This window comes from Cibotium barometz, chromosome 55 (assembly GCF_041138505.1).
Source record: "Cibotium barometz isolate CiBa-2024 chromosome 55, ASM4113850v1, whole genome shotgun sequence".
In the NCBI taxonomy this organism is placed as follows: Eukaryota; Viridiplantae; Streptophyta; class Polypodiopsida; order Cyatheales; family Cibotiaceae; genus Cibotium; species Cibotium barometz.
In genome coordinates, this window is record NC_141100.1 from 30,585,786 (window position 1) to 30,607,147 (window position 21,362).

The 21,362-nt window shown below is 37.7% G+C and overlaps 1 protein-coding gene across 1 annotated transcript; it reads right to left on the reverse strand.

Annotated features, from left to right (window-relative positions):
* Positions 1-10,153: 10,153 nt before the first annotated feature.
* LOC147607609 (uncharacterized) lies at positions 10,154-12,072 on the reverse strand. Its single transcript, XM_086790376.1, has 4 exons — positions 11,501-12,072; positions 10,968-11,231; positions 10,739-10,886; positions 10,154-10,597 (listed from the first exon to the last, which is right to left on the reverse strand). The coding sequence occupies exons 1-4, from the start codon at positions 11,819-11,821 to the stop codon at positions 10,299-10,301; spliced, it is 1,032 nt and encodes a 343-aa protein (XP_086646502.1). The 5' UTR covers positions 11,822-12,072; the 3' UTR covers positions 10,154-10,298.
* Positions 12,073-21,362: the final 9,290 nt, after the last annotated feature.

The window sequence follows — 21,362 nt, forward strand, 5'->3', positions numbered from 1 at the left end:
AACGTAAAAATGGTTTTCCTAAAGAGATTAAAGCACATGAGGGTACTTCTTCTAAAGCATTTACTAAATCTTTTTATGCTTCAAAGAAGATGTATAAACCAGGTTATGACAAAGGCAAGGACGAGGCTAAAGGCAACATGAGTACCAATAAGAAAGTTAATGGTGGCAAACCGAAGACATCTCCTATCAAATGTTTCAAGTGCCACAAAGAAGGTCACATAGCACCGAATTGTCCGGAGCGTACCAAGAATTCAACACCAGCAGCAGCAGCTCGAGTCAACATGATTGAAGAAGACGACAATGAAGAAGAATCATTCAAGCAAGAGGGTAATTCCGATCCAGATTACTCAGAACAAGAAGGTAAACCTCATGTTCATTCTTTGCTTAAAATAAAAGGAACGATAAATGGACATGAAGTTCTTATTTTGCATGATGATGGTAGTACACATGATTTCATTTCTGAAAAGGTACTTAGAGCATTAAATCTTCATTCTTTACCTACGCATTATAAAGTCAAAGCAACATTTACTGGAACAAAGTATAATTGCATACAAGAGGTGAAAGATTTGGATTTATGCATCAAACCTTTAACAGAAAAGAGGGATTTCTTAGTTGCACCTTTACAAGGGGTAGATATAATTTTGGGTATGCCTTGGAGACACAAATACAATCCTATTATAGACTATGACACTCATAGCATTTCTCTAAGGAAGGACAATGAAAATATTATCCTCCAGTGTCAAGTCAAAGGAGAAATGAGTCCTTTGTTGAGTCACACTCAAGCAAAGAGAGCTCTAAGAAAAAGAGACAAGACTTATATGGTATGGGTTAACCAGCTTGATGCTGAGTTGGACACATCCAAAAGACCAAAGTTTGATTCTTTTATCTCCAAATTTAGTGACTGTTTCATGGAAGATCTGCCTCTAGGATTACCTAAGTCTAGGCCTGAGGATCATAGCATTGACTTATTGCCTGGAAATTCCCCGCCTTGTAAAGCTCCCTATAGAGTCAACAATTTAGAGCAAAGAGAAATCCAAAGCCAAATAGAAGACTTGCTAGAGAGAGGCCTTATTCGACCTAGTAGTTCACCTTTTGGAGCTCCAGTACTTCTTGTTAAGGAGAAGAACGGAACTTACCGAATGTGTGTAGACTATCGTGCATTGAATAAGATTACTGACAAGAACAGATATCCTATTCCTAGGGTAGATGATCTTCTTGATAAGCTTAGAGGATCAAAGGTCTTTAGCAAGATTGACCTAAAGTCTGGGTATCATCAAGTTCGTATGACTCAATCTGACATTTTCAAGATAGCTTTTAGAACCCAAACTGGTCACTATGAGTTTTTGGTTATGCCATTTGGTTTGACCAATGCTCCAGCTACTTTCAGCCGTATGATGAATCGCATATTCCTTAAGTTTCAAAGTTTTGTTATAGTGTTCTTTGATGACATTCTTGTTTTCAGCAAGGATCGACAAGAACATGAACAACACTTGGAACAAGTGTTCAATCTTTTGAGAGAAAATGAATTGTATGTCAATCCTAAAAAGAGTTCTTTCTTTCAAGAGGAGATTGAATACTTAGGTCATATAGTGTCGGCCGAAGGGATTCGTGTAGATCCTAAGAAAATTGAGTGTATTGCTTCTTGGCCTACGCCTAGAAACATACATGATCTTAGATCTTTTCTTGGCTTATGTAGTTATTATAGGAAGAATTTTGCTTGTATTGCTCATCCTTTGACTGAACTCCTTAAGAAAGCTACAAATTTCAATTGGACTGATAAGCAAGATAAATCTTTTGCAATACTCAAGAATGCTTTAACACAAGCACCAGTTCTTACACTACCTGATTTTCAAAGACCATTCTTTATAGTAGTGACTGATGCTAGTGGCAAAGGATTTGGAGCTGTTCTTATGCAAGACAACCATCCTATTGCTTATCAAAGTAGAAAGCTTAAGCTTGCAGAGAAAAATTATAGCACTTATGACAAGGAATTAGCAGCAGTAGTGCATGCTTTGAAAATCTGGAAGCATTACCTAATGGGCTCTGAATTTCTTATCAAGACAGACCAACAAAGCATTAGGCATTTGCTTACGCAACCTCTTATTTCAGATAGGCATATCAAATGGGCAGCTTTCATTCAAAGTTTCCAACCTATGATTCAATATCAACCTGGAAAAGAAAATATTGTTGCCGATGCTTTGAGTCGAAGACCAAATATCAACAACATTTCCATAATTGAAAGTGAACCATTTGTCCTCATGAAAGAAACTTACGAAGTTGATCCAGATTTTTCTTAAATATGGATCGAATTGCGTGAAAACAATTGGACACCTCAAGGAAGTTATTCTCATAATGATGGCTATCTTTTCTTTGAGAAAAGATTGTGTGTTACTCAACCTTACAGACAGCTTATCTTGGAAGAGATGCACCAACCACCATTTGTGGGACATAGAGGAGTTTCCGCAACACTTCAAGTAGTTTCTCGAGAATTTTATTGGCCCCATTTGAAGAATGATGTAGCTAAGTTTGTAGCTGAATGTAACATTTGCCAAACAATTAAAAGCTACAAAGGCAAAGCTTTAGGATTGCTTATGCCTCTACCTATTCCTGATAGACCATGGGAACAAGTGTCTATGGATTTCATTACTAGCTTCCCTACTACTTCCAGTCACCATGACATGATTTGGACAATAGTGGACAGATTTAATAAGAAAGCCTATTTCATTCCATGTAAAAAGACACTAACTTCTCAGCAAGCCGCGAACATATTTGTTAAGCAAATTTTTGTTCATCATGGTCTACCCAAAGTGATAGTTTCTGATAGAGATTCTAAATTTTGTAGTCACTTTTGGGTTGCTCTTTTCTCAAACTTGGGCACTAAGTTAGATTTTTCTACGGCTTTCCATCCGGAATCGAATGGACAAACTGAAGTTACAAATAGCACTATCTTAGATATGCTTAGAGCCTATGTTTCCCAACAACCTAGTGCATGGGATAAGTACATACACCTACTCCAATTTGCTTATAATAATACTCCTCATACTACTATTGGTCGAGCACCATTTGAGATTATCTATGGAAGAGCATTGCCTATTCTGGCTACTAGACTCTCTCATAAGATTGAAGCAGCCGACCAATATGTTAGAGACTTTGATTGCATTCTATCTGAAGTGCGTGATTGTATTCAAAGAGCTCAAGAGAAGTATACATCTCAAGCAAATAGGAAGCGCAAAGATTTTTCATTTCAAGAAGGTGATTATGTACTTTTGAGAATTGAAAAACGTCGATTAAAGAGTGTGGAAAAATTCCCTGCAGTGAAGCTAGCGCCTAGATATTATGGGCCATTTAAAATCCTTCAAAAGATTAATGATGTGGCCTATAGACTAGAGCTTCCATCTAATTGGAATATCCACAATTCTTTTCATATCCATCTCTTGAAACCTTTTCGAGAAACACTTCCTACTCACCCAACATATGAGGAACCACCTCTTATTGAAGGAGAGGAAGAAGTACTAGTTCCTGATGCAATCATTGACCAAGAGATAACAACAACAAGGACAGGTAATCAATACTTCAAGTATCTTTTGACTTTTAAGAATCATCCACAAGAAGATGCTAAATGGATGCCTGAGAAATTTTTCCGAGTTTACCCTGAAATTCTTCATTCTTTTCAAACCCAGCAAATCCGCAATTGAGGACAATTGCAAACTCAAGCAAGAGGGATGTCATGAGAATATATTTTAAGTCCTCTAGAAAAATATTATTTATCCCCTCTTGAGTAATTTGGGGACGCCTAGATTACTCTTGCGTCATGCCGGCTAGGTTAATATCGTGGGTGATACCACTATAAATATTAATACGTGCGGTATATGACGTATGTTTGAGGCCACCTATGATTATTTTAGTTAGGTTTGTATGGCAGGGTGATTCCTGGGGTACTTACGCCTGGTAGTCATGAGTTGGTGATGATTTGTGCCGGTTTAATATTTGTGGGATTAATTTAATAATTAATTGGGCTTATATTTTCAGGTGATGAAGACTATGGGAATTGAAGAGTTTACTTTGGAAGAAATGTCTTGGATCATCACATTTCATTTTTGGCAAGCATAGTAGCTTGTAACCTTATCAAATGATTTTTCCATTTTGAACTTTAAGAAAGATATATTTATTTATGTGGAATTTATTAAAGCCTATGGCTTTACCCTAGTCCCAATTTGACACTCTATTTTTGTTAAAGAAGAGTGCCGTGCTCTCTAAAAAGCACATCTTGTATTTTGGGGGCTATGGTCTACTTTTGGTGAAAAGGAAAGCTAATAAAGAAATACTCTTGTGTGGGGAGAGGCCACGCACAAGAGGGGAGAAGATTGCACCCAATATGGTCTTTTTGGAGCTAAGTATTTTTGTTTAAGTGTTTAATTTTTCAATTGATTTGATTTAGTTGAAGCTTATAAGCAATGGTTTTTATGATTGAATTAATTCTCTACTTTTCCACAATCAATTCCTAGAATAAGATTCCGGTTGCAATTCACCTCACATCACTTCTATTCATAGAATTTAAGAAAATTTTAATTTTTGATATAAAGATTCTTTACGCATCTATTTATGCATAATTCAATTTTAAGGAAAATAACACTTTTGAAATAAAAATAAATCCTTTATGCAACTTCCCATGCATAAATTCAATTTTAATGAGAATAACACTTTTGAAATAAAAATAAATCTTTTATGCATCTTTCTTTGCATAAATTCAATTTTAATGAGAATAACACTTTTGAAATAAAAATAAATCTTTTATACATCTTTCTATACATAAATTCAATTTTAATGAGAATAACACTTTTGAAATAAAAATAAATCTTTTATGCATCTTTCTATGCATAAATTCAATTTTAATGAGAATAAAACTTTTGATATAAAAATAAATCTTTTAGAATTCACAAAACGCAGGGGATTACTCTTTTAGAATAATCTAATGATAAACTTTAGTTCTACAAAATTTAGGAAAATTTTGCCATCACCTCCTTTGTATGGCTGACCATTTCTTAATTTTACATTCTAACATCAATTTAAAAATTAATCCCAATTTGAAGTAAAGTACTCTAATCTACTCAATTTTCACTTTCTAAACAATAAGAAAAGTTTAATTAACTTATTTGTTACTCATTTTAGGATAAAGAAAGGCTGAATTCTTAATGAAGAGAAGGGGGTGGCCTTTTCATCAAGGCATAACATCCATATTCACATTAAAAAAGCAAGAAATCAGAAAACCATAGATTAGAATTTTAAAAAAAGTAAAATTTTTAACTTACATAGAGTTTTGTGAGCTTTCCTTTGGCTTGAGGGATTGAGGGTTCTACTCTTATTTGGATCAAGAGTGGCAACCAATTCTCTTGTTTGGATCAAGAGGATTTAGTCAAAAACAATTAAATTATCAAGTGAATTGAATGTTTTTGGCTCTGGGGAGGAGTAGAGTAACAGTGCATAAACACTATTAACCTTTTACAAAGGGGGAGGCTTCTATTTATAGAAAAAAATGAGCCTCTAACCAAGAAAACTATTTCTAGAATTTTCCAGATCAGTTTGGTCAATTTAGCTTACTTTTTGGATCTAGTTGAAATAGGAGAGAGGAAAGATGAAATATCTCATTATTTATGAGTTTAAAACTCCTCCACACATGTGAAATAGGTGCCTCCTTTATAAGGGAAAATCCCCACACTGAGGTGTCAAAAATGCATCATTTCCTCTAAATATATCTTCTTTTTTAACTAATAACCTTGTCCTTAGTCAACTCTTCATCTTATGTGAGTATTTACTCATTTTTGGGAGATTTTCTTTTATTCTTCATTTTATCTCCTCCCTACATTTGGATTAATCTTATTGGTCCATAGGAACCGTAATTGGAGCATAATTCAAAAATTTCTGAAAATCTGGACCCTTAGGCTAAGGTCCTTTTTAACTATTTTCAATTAATTCCAATTGCACATCGGAAAGTTCTTTTTGAATTTTTGTTTTAGGGGAAACCATTTTAGACACTAGGAGGATTTTTATATCCAAAAATATCTCAATTTTGAATTATCTCTCTCTAGATATTTTCTCTCTCTAGGCTAAAACAGGATCTTTCTTTTATTTCAGAGAGGGGAATAATTATAAGATTAGAAGGGGAGGTCCTTACACCTGCACACCTCAAAAGCTGGAGGGAGGAATCTTACAATAGGCATGCTGGTAGTTTCCAATGTATGTCGGTAACTATCGACATGCACCGGGAGCACCCAAAACATGCCGAGTGTTACCTAGGCATGCAGGTAGCTTCCCATGCATGCCGGTAGATACCGACATACACTGGGAGCATCCATGCACACCGAGTGCTACCTATGCATGCCGGGTGCTTCTACTGCATGATGCCAGTAACTACAGACATACATCGAGAGCTCCCATGCATACTGAGTGCTACCTAGGTATGCCAGTAACTACCGACATACACTAGGAGATCCCAATGCATATCGAGTGCTACCTAAGAAACTCCCGACATGCACTCGGAGATCCCAATGCATGCATTCTTAGGTGATACCTAAGAATGCCGGTAGCTACCGGCATGCACTGGGAGCTCCCATGCATGTTAGGTGTGCTACCTAAGTATGCCGGTAGCTCTACTAGCATGCACTAGGAGCTCCCGGGGTGCTACCTAGGCATGCTGATAGCCTCCAATGCATGCCGATAAGTATTGGCATGCACCCAAAGATACTGGCATGCATCAAGATTACCCAATGCATGTCGGGTGCTTCTAATGCATGCCGGTATCTGGCATGCACCGAAAGCATGCAATGTATGCCGGGTGCTACATAGGCATGCCGGTAACTACTACCGACATGCACCGGGACCACTCGGGTGCTACCTAGGCATGTTGATAGCTCCCCTACTGATATACACTGGGAGCCCAATGCATGCTGGTGGGTGCTACCTATGCATGCCAAGTGATTCTAATGCGCATGCCGATAACTACCGACATACATCGAGAGCTTCCAATGCATATACTGAGTGCTACCTAAGTATGCCAGTAACTATCGACACATACACCAAGAGCTCCCAGTGCTACCTAAGTTACTCTTGACATGCACCCGGAGCTCCCATTGCATGTAGGTGCTACCTAAGTATGCCGGTAGCTAACTGACATGCACCAAGAGCTCCCAATGCATGCTAGGTGCTACCTAAGTATGCCCGTAGCTATCGGCATGCACCGGGAGCTCCCAATACATGTCGGGTGCTACCTAGGCATGTTGGTAGCTTCCAATGTATGCCGATAAGTATCGGAATGCACCGAAAGCTACCAGCATGCATCAAGAGCACCCAATGCATGTCAGGTGTGCTACATAGGCATGCCGATAGCTTCCAATCCATGTCGGTAACTACCGACATGCACCATGAGCACCCAATGCATGCCGGGTGCTACCTAGACATGCTGGTAGCCTTCCAATGCATGCCGACACATGCACTGGGAGCACCCAATGCATGTCGGTGCTACCTAGGCATGCTGGTAGCCTCTAATACATGTCGGTAACTACCGACATGCACCAAGAGCACCCAATGAGGTGGTGCTACATAGGCATGCCGATAACTATCAACGCGCACTAGGAGCCATGCACTGGAAGCTCCCAATGTATGTGGGGTGCTACCTAAGTTTTTTGGTAGCTACGGGCATCACCGAGAGCACCCAATGCATGTCGGTCGGGTGCTACCTAGGCATGCTGGTAGCTTCCAATGCATGTTGATAACTATCGACATGCACCGAGAGCACCCAATGCGGGTGCTACCTAGGCATGTGGGTTACTTCTAATGCATGCTGGTGATTATCGACATGCATCAAGAGCTACCGACATGCATCAAGAGCTATTGACATGCATCAAGAGCTACCGACATGCACCGGGAGCACTCAATGCATGCCGAGTCTAGGCATGCCAATAGCTTCATGAAGCTCATGAAGGCTGGATAGATAACTTTTATTTAGAGCTAGGGTAGACTAGGGAGTTCTATGAGAACTCCCCAGTTTGCCCCAACCTTTTTTTTCCAAGTTTATTTTCGTTGCTTAGTAGCGTTATTTCACTGCTCAGCATCGTTTTTTCACTGTTATTTTCTTTGATGGGTAGCGATCCTGTTGCAGTGAAAAGAGTAGCATTTCTAACAGCAAAATAGGCCCGACATATTCGTATCCTTCTAGTTATAAAAGTGTTGCTATTTTCGCTGCAAAAAATAATATTAGTCAATACACAAAGATGATAAAACACATGAATCCCAGCCATATCATACCAATGTATTAGTCAATACACAACACAGATGATAAAACACATGAATCCCAACCATATCATACCAATATACACTACTGTAAATTAAACACATTAATCCTAGTAGACATCCTACTAATACACACATCCTACCAATACACACATCTTGATTAAATATATTAATCATGGTAGATGATATAAAAGGCGCATCCAAAATAAAATATCTAGAAATAAAATAATGGGCATCCCCACAGAGGTTACAAGGTCAAAATAAATATAGATCATGTTTCTGGTTTTCATTTTAAAAGTTCATTTGAAATGCTCATGGTTGGCTATAGGGATGATATTAGCTTCAGTATTGTCAAAACAAAGGACCAAAGCTAATCTTACACATCACATTCATCTCAATCGGTATATAGGATATGTATTGTTGAATTTATAGTCTGCTTCAGTATTGTCAACGAGGGACCAAAGCCAATCTTACACATTTTCCACCCCAAACCAAATAATTGGGCCTCATCAAATCATAAAGTGGATAATTTTGTGAGAGCAAGGAGGCATTACAAGGAAAAGGGTTGAATTTTAGAGAAACACCAATTATAGGGAGCCATCCACGATTGGTGAATTTGAATCAATAGGTCAAGGCCAAGATTGTGATTTATGTCCAAGAGTATATGTCTAAAGTGCTAGATTTTTAATTGATAGCATGTCAAAAACTGGGAATCATGACAGCAGTGCCCCATGCAAACTAACACATTAATGGGAAAAGGGAGGATGTAATTTATGCTCATCTTTTATTAGATAGTCCTTAGAGCACTAGATAAGCTCAATCATGTTGAGCTAAGCTCAATCATTACTTAACTAGTCTCCCAACAACACAACTTCACAAGCATAGCTCAATCATGTCTAAAGTGCTAGATTTTTAATTGATAGCATGTCAAAAACTAGGAATCATGACTAACAACAGTGCCCCATGCAAACTAACACATTAATGGGAAAAGGGAGGATGTAATTAATGCTCATCTTTTATTAGATAGTCCTTACAGCACTAGATAAGCTCAATCATGTTGAGCTAAGCTCAATCATTACTTAACTAGTCTCACAACTTCACAAGCTCAATCATTAGTTAACTAGTCTCACAACTTCACAAGCATAGCTCAATCATGTTGAGCTATGCTCGTGAAGTTGTGTTGTTGTGAGACTTGTTAAGTTTCATTCAACAACATTGCTGTAAAACTATGCTCAAACATAGAAACAAGAGAGTCAAGATATACAAACTGTGACTAGCATGAAAGTTAACCCAATTTGAGGAGTTGAAGTGCTGGGAGTTTGTACTATTATACATAGTTTTATTTCTCTCTCTCTCTCTCTCTCTCTCTCTCTCTAAATATATATTATATATTAACCATGGACAACTAAGGCACAAGGAGTGGAGAGAAAAAAGAAATCTTGGATTTCTAAAAAATAAGAGGACAAAATCCTTTCGATTGACCCTTTATGTCAATATTAGATAAAATGGGAAAAATCCCTCAAAATGGGAATGTATTTAAAAAATTGGTTTTGGACATAACTTGAACATGCAAACTCCAAATTTGTCGGACAAAGTAGATCTAGATTCTACTTTTCAAGCTCTTTCCAACGATATGTCACATGAATATGTTTTGACAAACTTTTGGATGAGTTTACCATAACCCCACTTTTTTCATGGGAATGGGATTTTTTCCATTTTATCTAATATTGACTTCTTTGTATTCCGACTGACCCTTTGGCTTCCATTCTTGCGTTTCGCTTCTTAATGTCTTTTATATACCCGCAGCAACGCGCAGGTTGAGTACTAGTATTCCAGAAAGAAAAAAAAAAAAACAAGAAAGTTGATATGTAAAAGAGAAGTGTATTTCATTGCCCGGATTAATTACAAAGAGAGCGTCCCTTCTTGTATTTTAATGTTTCATAATGTAAGGTTAATATTTAATTGGGGGTGGTAGTTACATGACATGCTATTTAATCCTGCGTTCAATTTAGCTAAGCAGGGCGCTGCTGCTTCTTCTTCTTTCCTATGACAGCCTTGGCATACGCCATCCATACAAAGCTACTTAATCTGGCGGGGACAAGCAGGAGGAGCTCGAGGAGGGCCCGTGCTAGAGATTCAGCAGGCACATACCCCCTTCCCAGCACGCCCACCAAAAACCCATTCATGCTTGTAGTGATCAGAAAGTCTCCCCTCCTCACCCCTTCCATCGTCTTTGCTGCTACCTCCTCTGCCGACTCCGCATGGGCTCTGTCATAGAAGGTGATCTTGTTCAGGGTTGCAGCTTTGTCAGCTAGAATTAGAAAACAAAAGAAGAGCAGGAGTCAGCTCTACAATTGGTTATAGTCAAGCACTTCCTTAGCAATATGGATCTATCTTAATTAAGGAAGAGCTTTAAGAAAGGGTTCTCATTATAGTAATAGGGTTTTTTAACCTTCATTAAGCATTGGTGTCTCCGTGAAACCTGGGCATACCAGGTTTACTTTGATGTTGTGTGGCATCAGCTCAAACCTCAGCAGTTCAGCAAGTCCTCTGAGGGCATACTTTGTTGGTGTATACATGTTTGTACCAGACACAAAGACCTGCACACATGTACTACAATTTATGGATGGGGTGAAATCCTGTGTAGATGACACAATCACGCTTCAACACCAGCTACTTACCAGGCCTGAAAGAGAGCTCATAAAAACTATGGCAGATGGGTGTTGCATGCTCCTGGCCTTCATAAGGGGGAGAGTAGCATGCACTGGGTACACACACCCCAAGAGGTTGGTCCTGGTCACCACATCCAGCTCCTCCACTTTTACACTATCGAAAAGGCCGGCAATGCTCGTCCCAGCATTGCAGATGAGGATGTCAATGGGCCTCCACTCAAAACTCTCCACTATGGCTGCAGCTACAGCACTTGCATCACTCACATCCACTGCCTGCATCCACATCCATGACCTTCGTGAGCATGCAGATGAAGCTCATAAAAACCCTGAGCTTCAGTATGATGAGCACAAGGGTAATTTGATTACAGCCCCTCGCATGATTACTTCAACTAAGGTATTAATCAATATAGGGTGAAGTAATTAGTACTGTCATTAGCTTTAGTAAAACTGAATTGGGACTGGGTGCAGTGTAAAATATTGTGTAAGTGATGAGAGAGAGTAATAGAGAGAGAGAGAGGATCAAGGAGAAAGATGATACCTACCTTGAGGAGTATTCTGTTTGGGTGGAGGTTCAATGTGGTGGTGAGAAGCTGAGAGGCCATGGAGAGCTTGGATGGGGTTCTAGCCATGAGGGTGACAAAGGCCCCCTGGGAGAGGCATTCCTTGGCAAGGGCAAGGCCTATGCCACTAGAACCCCCTGTGATCACCACATGCTTGCCATCCAGGGACCTTATGTGCCATACTGAGCTCCTCAACATGCTGCTGGCCTTCCCACCAGAATTATTGCACAAGGAGAATATCCTCACCAAAACCAGCACAAACCCAATACCTGTTGCATAATTTGCAATCATACAAATATCCATTTTGCCAAATCTCTGTACATATATATGCAGCAGTATAATTAATTAGCAAGTCTTTGCAGACTATACATGCAGTGCTATAATTAACAGTCTTTGCAATCTATATAATTTAAGCAGTATTTCTAATAAATCGGGCCTGATCATTCAAGGAATAATGCTGGGGTGACTAATGATTATTTAATTATAAGCTAATAACAATCATGGGCGATATCATAAGCATCTAATTCTACATGAGAAGATATATATACAGAAAATTTCAGCTATAACATATAAGCCTTATAAGCACGCTAGCTTGTCAGTGATAGCAATGATTACTTATCAGATCGAGTTATGATTATATTTTCAATTATAGCCAAACCATTGCCGATTATTGATGATACAGTATATAAATCAAGTATAAGAGCTAATTTGTTTTGTTAATGTGGACAGCCTTACGTGCCCGTGCATACTTCTGCCTTACCAGCCTTACATGCCACATGCGTAGTTGAAAGCTCTCTTTATTCAATGCTCACCTAAGAATTCATATATTTCAAAGGGTGTTAAATGTATGATATCACTTGAGTTCAACAAGAGGCCTATTTTTTCTTAGGTTATTTACAGCTTTACATTCACAAGAGGTTTCCTATTTATTAGTTTACCAATGTACATATTGCTTAGTCCTCACATTGATTTGGATCCAGAATATGAACTCGAGACAAAAACTCCTCACATTGATTTGGACCCTGAATATGAACTCGAGACAAAAACTCCTCACCTTGATTTGGACCCTGAATATGAACTCGAGACAAAAACTCCTCACATTGATTTGGACCCAGAATATGAACTCGAGACAAAAACTCCTCACATTGATTTGGACCCAGAATATGAACTCAAGACTAGAACTCCTCACATTTATTTTGACCCAAGGATATAATCCAAGACCGAATTCTTTACATCCTTTTCCTCTTAATGTGTAAAAGGTAAAACATTTACTGCCCAAAAAAAAATCCCTTTCTAAAGTTTTTTGTTGTTTATCTACAGATGGCATCATAACTTCACGCAAAAAAAAGTTGTTTTGTTTTGAAACTTTTGCTTTTAGTCAGATTCAAAATTGTCTCTATCTCTCACTATCTTGTTGAATCTTTTACTTCTTGTAACAACTTGAATGGACTTCTTGGGGGACTAGCCACGTAGGTGACTATTCCCCTCTTTTTTTCTTACTAGTAGGAGGGAAAAAACTATGCACAAAGCTTCATGTTCACTACTTTAGTAAGACTCCCTAGCCCCATCTAGACCAACTTCTCCTTCACTTCAATATCATTGACCAATTCCATGCACCATGGGTCTTGTGGCATTTTTCCATCACGAGCCGAGGTAGCAGCTTTCAAGTGCACTCGCTCAGTTACCTTACCCTTGGTCTTCTTCTTCCAGGTTCTATCTTCTCCTCCTGGAGGACAATGGTGATGTGGAGGTTTCATATAATGGGTATAGGCTATGGTTCACATCTTTGCATGCCATGATACTAGAAATAGAAAGCTTATCAATCAAAGGACTGGAAGGAGCACTGTCTTCCCTTGTTAGTGTTCTTTTTTATTAGGTTGGGATTGTTGGTGTTAGATCCCAAATTAGGTATCACTATAGAGGTGGATGAGGGAACCAAAGGATGTTTTGCATCTTCCCATGAATTCAACAATCACATGGTGACTGTGATTGTACAAACTACAGAATCACGGTTTGCAACACCTTATAGTTTTAAATTCGATGTGCCATAGAACACTTGGGGAGAATGAAGGATTATAAATTTGATGTATTGATGATGGATCATCACCCATGGTTATTGTATCGCAATGTTTAGTGGCATGATTATGTAGACATGATGTCACAATATAATTAATGATGTGGTAATCTCAGCCACGATTTCGCAAGCTATAGAATCATGGTGTGACACATGACTTGATTGTTATGTTATCATGCACCAGAGGCATTGGAAGATGATTTAGTCCTTGAATTTAATGGTTTTGTGACAGACCACAAAAGCCGTGATTTGACAGTCACACCACATGTTGCATGATTTTCTAGACATCATTGATGACATGTATGATTGATGATAAGTCAATCATAGCCATTGTTCCATAGGCTATAGAATCACTGTGAGAGTTGGATGGATTTGGTCTCAAAGAGGGCCATTGGCACCTCTAACTATAGTTTGACAAGGTCAATTGTTGTGTTTGGGATATCTTGATTGCTATGATTAAATGTAGTTCATGGGTGATGGACCACCATGATTGTGCAAACTACAGAATCACAATTTACCAAGTTGTTACGTTTGTGATTGTGAGGGAGTCTGAGAGTTTTCCTAGGCTTGCGCTTACCCATTAGGTGATTACATGCATGCTCATGCATGAGAAGAGAATAAAGGAGAGTTGCATTTTTTTGGAATACCAAGCTTACCTTGTGTGCCAATACACACGCTAATTTTGATAAACATCAATAGTAAGAAAGAATGTGATGAAGAATGAATAGGATGCTCCTACCTGGAGACATTGGTGTGTGGTGGTGATGAAGGAGGTGCAATCAACTCATATAGAAAAACAAGAAGACTTGTAAACTTAAAAATGAGAGAAATAATGAAATAAGAAGGACATGTCACCTCTTTACAGCTAGTGGGATCACATTGACTGAGTGTTAATACAAAGTGATACATGGTCCATCCTATAGGCCTGGGTATGTGTATCATGATCATGCCTACAACCCCGTTATCATTATCACATCGACTATGGCCGTGCAAAATTATGACAATATGAATTGATGTTTATGGGCTTGTGAGGTCCTAGAGGGATTGATTATACATAATTGGACTCATTTATGGCTGTCAAGATGGATTTTGTCAAATGTGGTGTGACGTGATTTTGTAGGGTCGAGAATTATGGATTTTGTCAAATGTGGTGTGACGTGATTCTATAGGGTTAAGAATCACAACCATGATTCTACAAAATCATGGCAATCCCAGAGAGGGACTGATTATGCATTCTAGGGCTCACTTATGGCTATCAAGATGGATTTTGTCAAATATGGTGTGATGTGATTCTATAGGGTTAAGAATCATGGATTTTGTCAAATGTGGTGTGACGTGATTCTACAGGGCTAAGAATCATGGGCATGATTCTACAAGGTTAATAATCACAGATGTGATTATGCAGAATCACGGTGATGAATTTGTCCCATTTATGAGTGGAGAGGCTTCAGAGGGTTGTTAGTGGGGTTAGAACTCAGTTATTAAGTTAGTCCTCTTGCTTTTGCAGGTTCTTCATGATATCTTTATTGTCTTGATTCTTAATCGATTAAATTATAATTTAAAGTTTCCATTTTGCTCCTTTGCAACATGAATGTTTATTATGTGCTAACTAGCAAAAGGATCAATAAGTTGCTTATCTTTTCAAAATTTCAAGAATCTAATTAAGAAAAATGCAAAAAAGTGCTCATTGCATAATCATGGCATGATTAATGAGCTCCCACCATGTAAGAATCTAATTAAGAAAAAAGAAAAAAAAGTGCTCATTGCATAATCATGGCATGATTAATGAGCTCCCACCATGTAAGAATATATGTAAATAACTTGTTTTTTTGCTTTTTTAACTTTTTATCAATGCAAATAGCCATTCAAAATGTAAAAACAAAAGAAAACAAGTCTTCTTTTTCTCCTTTCTCGCAACCTTATCCATAGTTTATCCTCTTCTCAACCATGCACATAACTTCAAGAATCTATATCTAGGGAAAAGGGACTTGTAAGAAGATGATAGGGATACAACTAGAGTAGAAAGAGACTGGTTGCTTCCCTTGGTAGGCACCAAAATGTTAATGGCTACACTATCCATCTTCAAATGCAAGGGATAATTGTTACCTTAACATGTTGTGGGGAACTTACCATCTCTAAGCTCGTATCTCTTGAAGACTCCAAGCCACACTAGTGGTTGCTACCTCCACTCCTTTGCCTCCTTCCTCACGTTGTCACCAAGAGGTTCCCTTTATCTATATAATGACTCTCAGTCCTCTCTACCCTTACACTTATATACAAAAGCACAAGAGGAAGGCACTATATTTAATTGGCACAAAGAGGGGATTGTGTCTTTGTCTTATGAGGATTCGGTATTCATACAACCGGCCCTTATTCACACTTGGGTGCCCAAAACTTAAAAAGAGATGAACCAAACTTGATTACAAGAGTTAGGATATTGGAAATTGGGGGCCACTTCCGAGGAAGTCACCCATCCCAGTAGTTTTCACGTCACTAACCTCCACCACTCTAATCCATTCCAAGCCACAAAAATTGGTGGAGGAGGGATGAGAATGGCCATAGCCTTCTATTACTTATAGATGATCCCATTGATTGGGACTCTATGCATGTGGGATGTAGGCGGCCAGGCCATGACCTTCCAACACCCTTCCTTGATGGTGGCCAGGACGTAGGGTACCTAGAGGCTCTCATGATATGGGGCTTAGAGGCTTCTCAAACTCCCAGTGATGTCATGGTTGGTACCCTTAGGATTTACCCACACAGCCTTCTTTTTGACCCATGATTACACTTGGCATGTCAACAAGCTTGTCCATCCACTCATGCACGCATTCGGCCTTTGTTCAGCTCTGTTGAGAGGAATTGGAAAGTTGACCGGCTCCCCTAACAACATCCCAACATGCCCTCCCTAGCTCTGATACCATGTTGGAAATTGGGGACCACTTCCAGGGAGGTCACTCATCCCAGTAGTGTTCATGCCACTATGCGCTTAACCTCCACCACTCTAATCCCTTCCAATCCACAAAAAATGCTGGAGGAGGGATGAGAATGGGCCTAGTCTTCTATTACTTATAGATGACCCCATTTCTTGAGACTCAATATGGTGCGACATTGGATCTGTGCAAAAAAAGCCAAACAAGAATGAAGAAAAGGAGAAGAAGACATTGCAGCAAGAAAAAAAGCTATTTTGAGTAAAGAGAGATAACCACCATTAAATAGCCTGGTTGATTAACGAGTCATTAATTTAATATTTATATTACTAATATTCAATGTTGATAAACTTGTCATTGTGATAATAATAATGTAATAAATATTATATAACAACTAACAAAATTCAATTCCCAAGGTGAAACTGAAATTAATAATTTTATATGTCAGTATTAGATATGTATAAGAGTCATGATATATAAATATTATTACACGAGAAAAAATAATATTAATAGAATTATAATAATTTTTATAAATGGTAACATATAATAATATTATTATAGCAATTTATAGTTTATAATATTATAATATATAGTATATCAATATTATACTATAATTTTAATAGTACTATAGTAATTTTGATAAATTATTATAGTAATCAATAATTTTAAATCCAATAACTACATTAATTTTAATAGTAATTATTGTATCTGATACAAACGAAGCTGGATATGATTCTCTCATGTTAGGCCTTACCAACCAACACTCTAGCCCTTCACTTGCTTCAATTGAATATCTTTTTATCTGATGCTATCTCAACACCCATCTTCCACACCATCTTATCTCTCAACACCCATCTTCCACACCATCTTATCTCTCACCAACACCACGTGGAAACCAATCCTCACCATCCTCTTCTTTCTTAACCAATCCATCTCCTTCTTAGACACCACACTTTTGAACTACATTGAATCTTAATTGGTTGTGTCCAACCTTGCCACATGGTTCCACTTGTTTTGCCGATTCTACACTCTTTTTCCAAGGAAGATCACTTCCTCAAACTCACGTGTGAGATCCCTGTTCCCACCGAGCAACGGATTCGGGGTACTAGCAGCGGAAGTAGCACTTCTCGCGCGGGACAGGGGTCCCACACTCGGGGCCTCGCCCACGGATATCCGGACAAGAGACTAATCCGTCGGTTTGTCCAAAATCGAAACCGGAAAAACTCCCTTTCCCCGGAAAGCACGGGCGATTCCACCAGATAACTTTGTACTCTAACGTAGTCAAGATCCTTACCGATCACGCTGATCCGACTGCACCTATAAAGATACTCGGTCGGATCAAGGAAGAAACTTGCACTTGGATCATTGTGATCAACGCTTCTTTCCCCATCAAGAGGCACAGCCGTTGATTCCTATCCATAGAACAATTACTATCCGGGATTTACTTTATCTATCGTAATAACAGAAATTAAAATCTCGATTTACGGATCCATCAGTCCAGCCTAACCCCATCCGATCCCATGGGTTAGCCAACCGCCCAACCACTGTAGTGATGGGATCCAATTTGAAATTTGGTTAGGTTTTGTCCCGGGTACCAAGGAAAAGAGTTCCAAGGCCCCCTAGCCGGAAGTTCATGCAAACATAAAACTAGTCATACCACTTACACACCCAATATGAAATTGCCTTTTTCTTAGCATCAACTAGCTTTAAAACAATCCTTTAATAAAACCATTATGTCACTGATGACAATCCTCAAAGTCTCTGGTTGAATCCTTATTTCCAGTCATTCTTTCATCGGTGTACTTATGGCATCATTGGCAACCAGAACGCTCACCACCTGTTCTCTCAGGGGCCTTTTCCATAGTTCCTAGCTCATAGTAACCGGCAATATATTCATATAATAGAATGGAATCTCCGTGGAAGATCAGCAAGATCAACCCACAGATCCATATAAAAGAGTCATGGACTCATCTGTTGAGGACCAGCAAGGTCAATCAACCAGATCCATGCCCGGTTTCAGAAAACAACTCTTACTCCTTGTTCCAATATCTTCCACGACGCACGTGTGGGTATCTTCGGCGACCCAGAGCCCGAGCACCGTATGGTCAGCACCCTCTAGGATCCTTCGCAGGTGACCTAGCGCTTCACTCATAGGCCGCTTCCTTGGTCCCTCATCCACCGTACCGGAAGCTCACCATTTAAATCGAGCCGAGGCTGGTCAAGACCTCGATCGACCTTGCTACGCGAGACGTCCTCCATTGACTCTCCGTCAGCAGTTGCAACTTTATCAGTTCAGTCTTCATGACCTTAATCCTTAAGACGGTCAAAATGCTTCTCCAGCATTCTTGACATAAAACAGTCATTTACAAACAGTCACAAATACAGTTTCTATAACGAACTCTTGTCTTTCCATATTATCCACTCTCGGACCACATTACTTATTCCACATTCCATTCAGTGTGTATTCGTTCTCATCCATTCACTCATATAGACTACATTATCTCACATACATCTTCATATTCATTATTCTACATACATATCCATGTTCGTACGTCCACATCATACATCCAGTTTCACATTCATACATACGCATCTACATGCATACATCCACATCTACATTCATACATCCATACCTCCATTTCCACATCCACACATCCACATTCATATTCATACATCCACATTCACATGCATACATCCATTTTCACATCCTCATTCATACATCCACATTCACATACATACATCCACATCCATATCTACATCCATACATTCACATCCACCTCTTCATTCACAATCACATCCATACATCCACATCTACATACATACATCCACATCTGTATCTACATCCATACATTCACATCCACCTCTTCATTCACAATCACATCCATACATCCACATCCACATACATACATCCATACATCCACATCTATATACATACGTCCATTTTTACATCCTCATTCATACATACACATTCACATACATACATACACATCCGTATCTACATCCATACATCCACATCCACATCAACATTCACATTCATACATATACATCTACATGTATACATCCACATCACATTCATACAACCATATTACATCCATTCTCGTCCTAACACATCCCATATACATCTTAACACATCCTAACTCATCTTAACACATTCTATCACATCTCATACACATCTTATCACATCTTTTTACATCTCATACACCTCTTATCACATCTTATCAAATCTTATCACATCTCATACACATCTTATCACATCTTTTTACATCTCATACACCTCTTATCACATCCTATCACTTTCCATACGCATCTTATCAATTCTTATCACATCTCATACACCTCTTATCACATCCTATCACTTTCCATACGTATCTTATCAATTCTTATCACATCTCATACACCTCTTATCACATCCTATCACTTTCCATACGCATCTTATCAATTCTTATCACATCTCATACACCTCTTATCACATCTTATCTCATTTCATATCTTTTTAAAAAAAAAGAGAATTCTTATATTTGATATAAGATTTCTCTACACATTTATTTATACATAAATCCCATTTAAGGAGACTAACACTTTCGAAATTAAAATCAATCTTTTATGCATCTTCTTATGCATAATTTCAATTTGGTAGGGAATTACACTTTTAGAATAAAAGAATTTCTCTTATGCATCTAAGTTAAGCATAAAATCCATTTATGAGGAAAATCACACTTTTAGTATAAAAAGAATATCTTTTATGCATACCTATATGCATGAAATCCAATATGATAAAAGTAACACTTTTGATATAAAAATTTTTCCTTTATGCATACTTCTATGCATGAAAATTAAAAATGATAAAAGTAACACTTTTGATATAAAAAATTTTCCTTTATGCATACTTCTATGCATGAAAATTAAAAATGATAAAAGTAACACTTTTGATATAAAAATTTTTCCTTTATGCATACTTCTATGCATGAAAATTAAAAATGATAAAAGTAACACTTTTGATATAATTTTTTTTTTAATGCATACTTTTATGCATGAAAATTAAAAATGATAAAAGTAACACTTTTGATATAAAAAATTTTCTTTTATGCATACTTCTATGCATGAAAATTAAAAATGATAAAAGTAACACTTTTGATATAAAAATTTTTCCTTTATGCATACTTCTATGCATGAAAATTAAAAATGATAAAAGTAACACTTTTGATATAAAAATTTTTCCTTTATGCATACTTCTATGCATGAAATTTAAAAATGATAAAAATAACACTTTTAATATAAAAATTTATCCACTATGCATACTTCTATGCATGAAATAAAAATGGTAAAAATAACACTTTTGATATAAAAACTTATCCTTTATGCATGATATTAAAATTCAATTTCTCCATGATTGTAATGAAATTCTTTCAATTAATCTAGGATGATAATTCCTAGAATATGGTAGGAAGTCCTCTTTTTATGCTTTGAATGAAATTATTTTATGCATAATTTTTATAAAAATTTTGCCATAGCTCCGCTGCTATGACTGATAAATCTCAATTTTTCTAAGGGATAATGCTTATCATTAAGGAAATAATTAAAATGATCTCTAATTAGATTATTAATCCATAATGGATTGAATCATCAATATACATAAACTAAAAGCATAGAAAAAAGCCATTAATTTGGCCTCAAGCATAGCTTAATCTTGGGTTAAGGAAAAGCTTTATGAAAAACTTGATTTGGATTGAGAATGGGTCATGAGTATGACCATTTCTTGAGTGAGAGAGAGAATTTACATAAAAATCATCAGAATTTAAACATAAATGAAAATTAACTTCAATAGCATTTATTAAATTATGTA

Coding starts and splice junctions, on each gene's coding strand:
- LOC147607609 (XM_086790376.1), bottom strand. CDS start 11,821: ATGGATATTTGTATGATTGCAAATTATGCAACAGGTATTGGGTTTGTG. Junction 11,232..11,500: donor CAAACAGAATACTCCTCAAG/GTAGGTATCATC, acceptor ATGTGGATGCAG/GCAGTGGATGTGAGTGATGC. Junction 10,598..10,738: donor GACACCAATGCTTAATGAAG/GTTAAAAAACCC, acceptor TTCTAATTCTAG/CTGACAAAGCTGCAACCCTG.